The 1,538-nt window shown below is 47.8% G+C and overlaps 1 protein-coding gene across 1 annotated transcript; it reads left to right on the forward strand.

Annotated features, from left to right (window-relative positions):
• Positions 1-164: 164 nt before the first annotated feature.
• Positions 165-1,072, forward strand: EURHEDRAFT_541240 (uncharacterized protein; the record flags this gene model as incomplete). The annotated part of the gene is made up of 2 exons (XM_040787390.1): positions 165-699; positions 753-1,072. The coding sequence occupies 2 exons, from the start codon at positions 165-167 to the stop codon at positions 974-976; spliced, it is 759 nt and encodes a 252-aa protein (XP_040643025.1). The 3' UTR covers positions 977-1,072.
• Positions 1,073-1,538: the final 466 nt, after the last annotated feature.

Here is a 1,538-nt window from a genome sequence, read left to right on the forward strand (position 1 = left end):
GAGGAAGGAAGAAAGGGGGTGACGCCGTATTTATCAACAAAGCAAACAACTGCATCTCACGTGATAACCAGCCAACGTGACCAGGCTGTCACATTGATTACATATTGGACAAAGCCTTGAGGGACAGCAGCGAAGCCTCGCCCGTCTCATATGCCAACTTTGCCATGCGTATCCCGGAGCATGAGCACCAGAAGTTGGCAGATGCCCAGCAGCAGCTCCTAGACTACCGCTCCTGGGCGACCTTGAACTGGTGGGACGCGGTTTTCACCCGCACCTCACTCCCTCAGGGTACCGACAAGGAATCAACCCTGGCTCGGGTGAGCAGGGTGGCAGAGATGGGTGAACAGCAGATTTTGACAGGCCCCTGGTTTGTGCTTTGTTCCGTTCCTCAGCTTTTGAAGGTCTACAAATTCCTGATTCTCAGTTCAATGCTAACTTATTTCATCAACAGTTTTGACCTTCACAGCCACACATTCGAAACCAAGCGCATCACGGCCGAGAAAAGCAAGATTCATGAGAGTATTATTCAAGAGGTGCTTGAATCCTTTGTTGATGTTCCTGAAAGTGCAATCCCAGATCTTGAAAGGATCTTCAACATCATCATCGCAGCCATTGAGGCGAAATCCCAGGTCAGCAACAATCTGGCTCATCTCAATGTCTCCAATACCCTTGAGTATAGCATGGGCAATATTCGATCTGGTAAGTAGTGCCTATGCTTGTTTGCATGGCCACGTTTACTCACCCTTTCACAGTCACACAGACCACGCTGTTTCTCATCACGTACGAGACGGTGCAGTTCAATACCCAGAAGGGGGAGGCAGACCATGTCGAATTCACCATTTCATACAGTCAAGCACAGGGGGGTTTTAGCAACAATAAATGGAAATCGGTGGTTGAACAGTTTGAGATTGAGGAGAACGAAAGGCAGGCGATGAATGGTTATGTGGAGGAGAGAACAGTCGACGTCGCTATCTAATAACGCTCTGCGTTTATGAGTGGTTGGTCATTGATTGCTGACCACTACAGTGAAGAGAGTCTTCTACTCCAATTCTATGAGACTGCCTTATATGGCCCAAACGTAACCCTAAATGTAGACCTGGCCTGGCCCACGGGCCGCCCATTGGGCCGGCCCAAAAACCCGCCCATGGACGGGTTTGGACAAAAGTCTTCGGCCCATGGGCGGGCCGGGCATGCTTTGTCCAGACCCAATGGCTCATGGGCTGGCCCATTTGGCCCAAAATGGGGCAAAATCCAGCTCGCACGTGCCTTGCATAAGTTATCCCTCTTTTCTTGTAATTTTCACTGTATCAGCTTTACAAGAAGAAATCATACTGAATCAGTACAGAAGGTAACAGTTATATTTGAATTTATATACAACATATTGTTTAATTTAAACCTCATAATCAGCAAGCCATCTTGATCGCTTTCGAACCCTTCCTGATATCCTCTGGGTTGACTGCTGAGGTAAATCAGGCTCATTATTTGATTTGGATGAATGTGAATCTTGGGATGAAACACTTATTTGCCTCTTTCTTCCC

Source organism: Aspergillus ruber (genome assembly GCF_000600275.1).
Source record: "Aspergillus ruber CBS 135680 unplaced genomic scaffold scaffold00002, whole genome shotgun sequence".
In the NCBI taxonomy this organism is placed as follows: domain Eukaryota; kingdom Fungi; phylum Ascomycota; class Eurotiomycetes; order Eurotiales; family Aspergillaceae; genus Aspergillus; species Aspergillus ruber.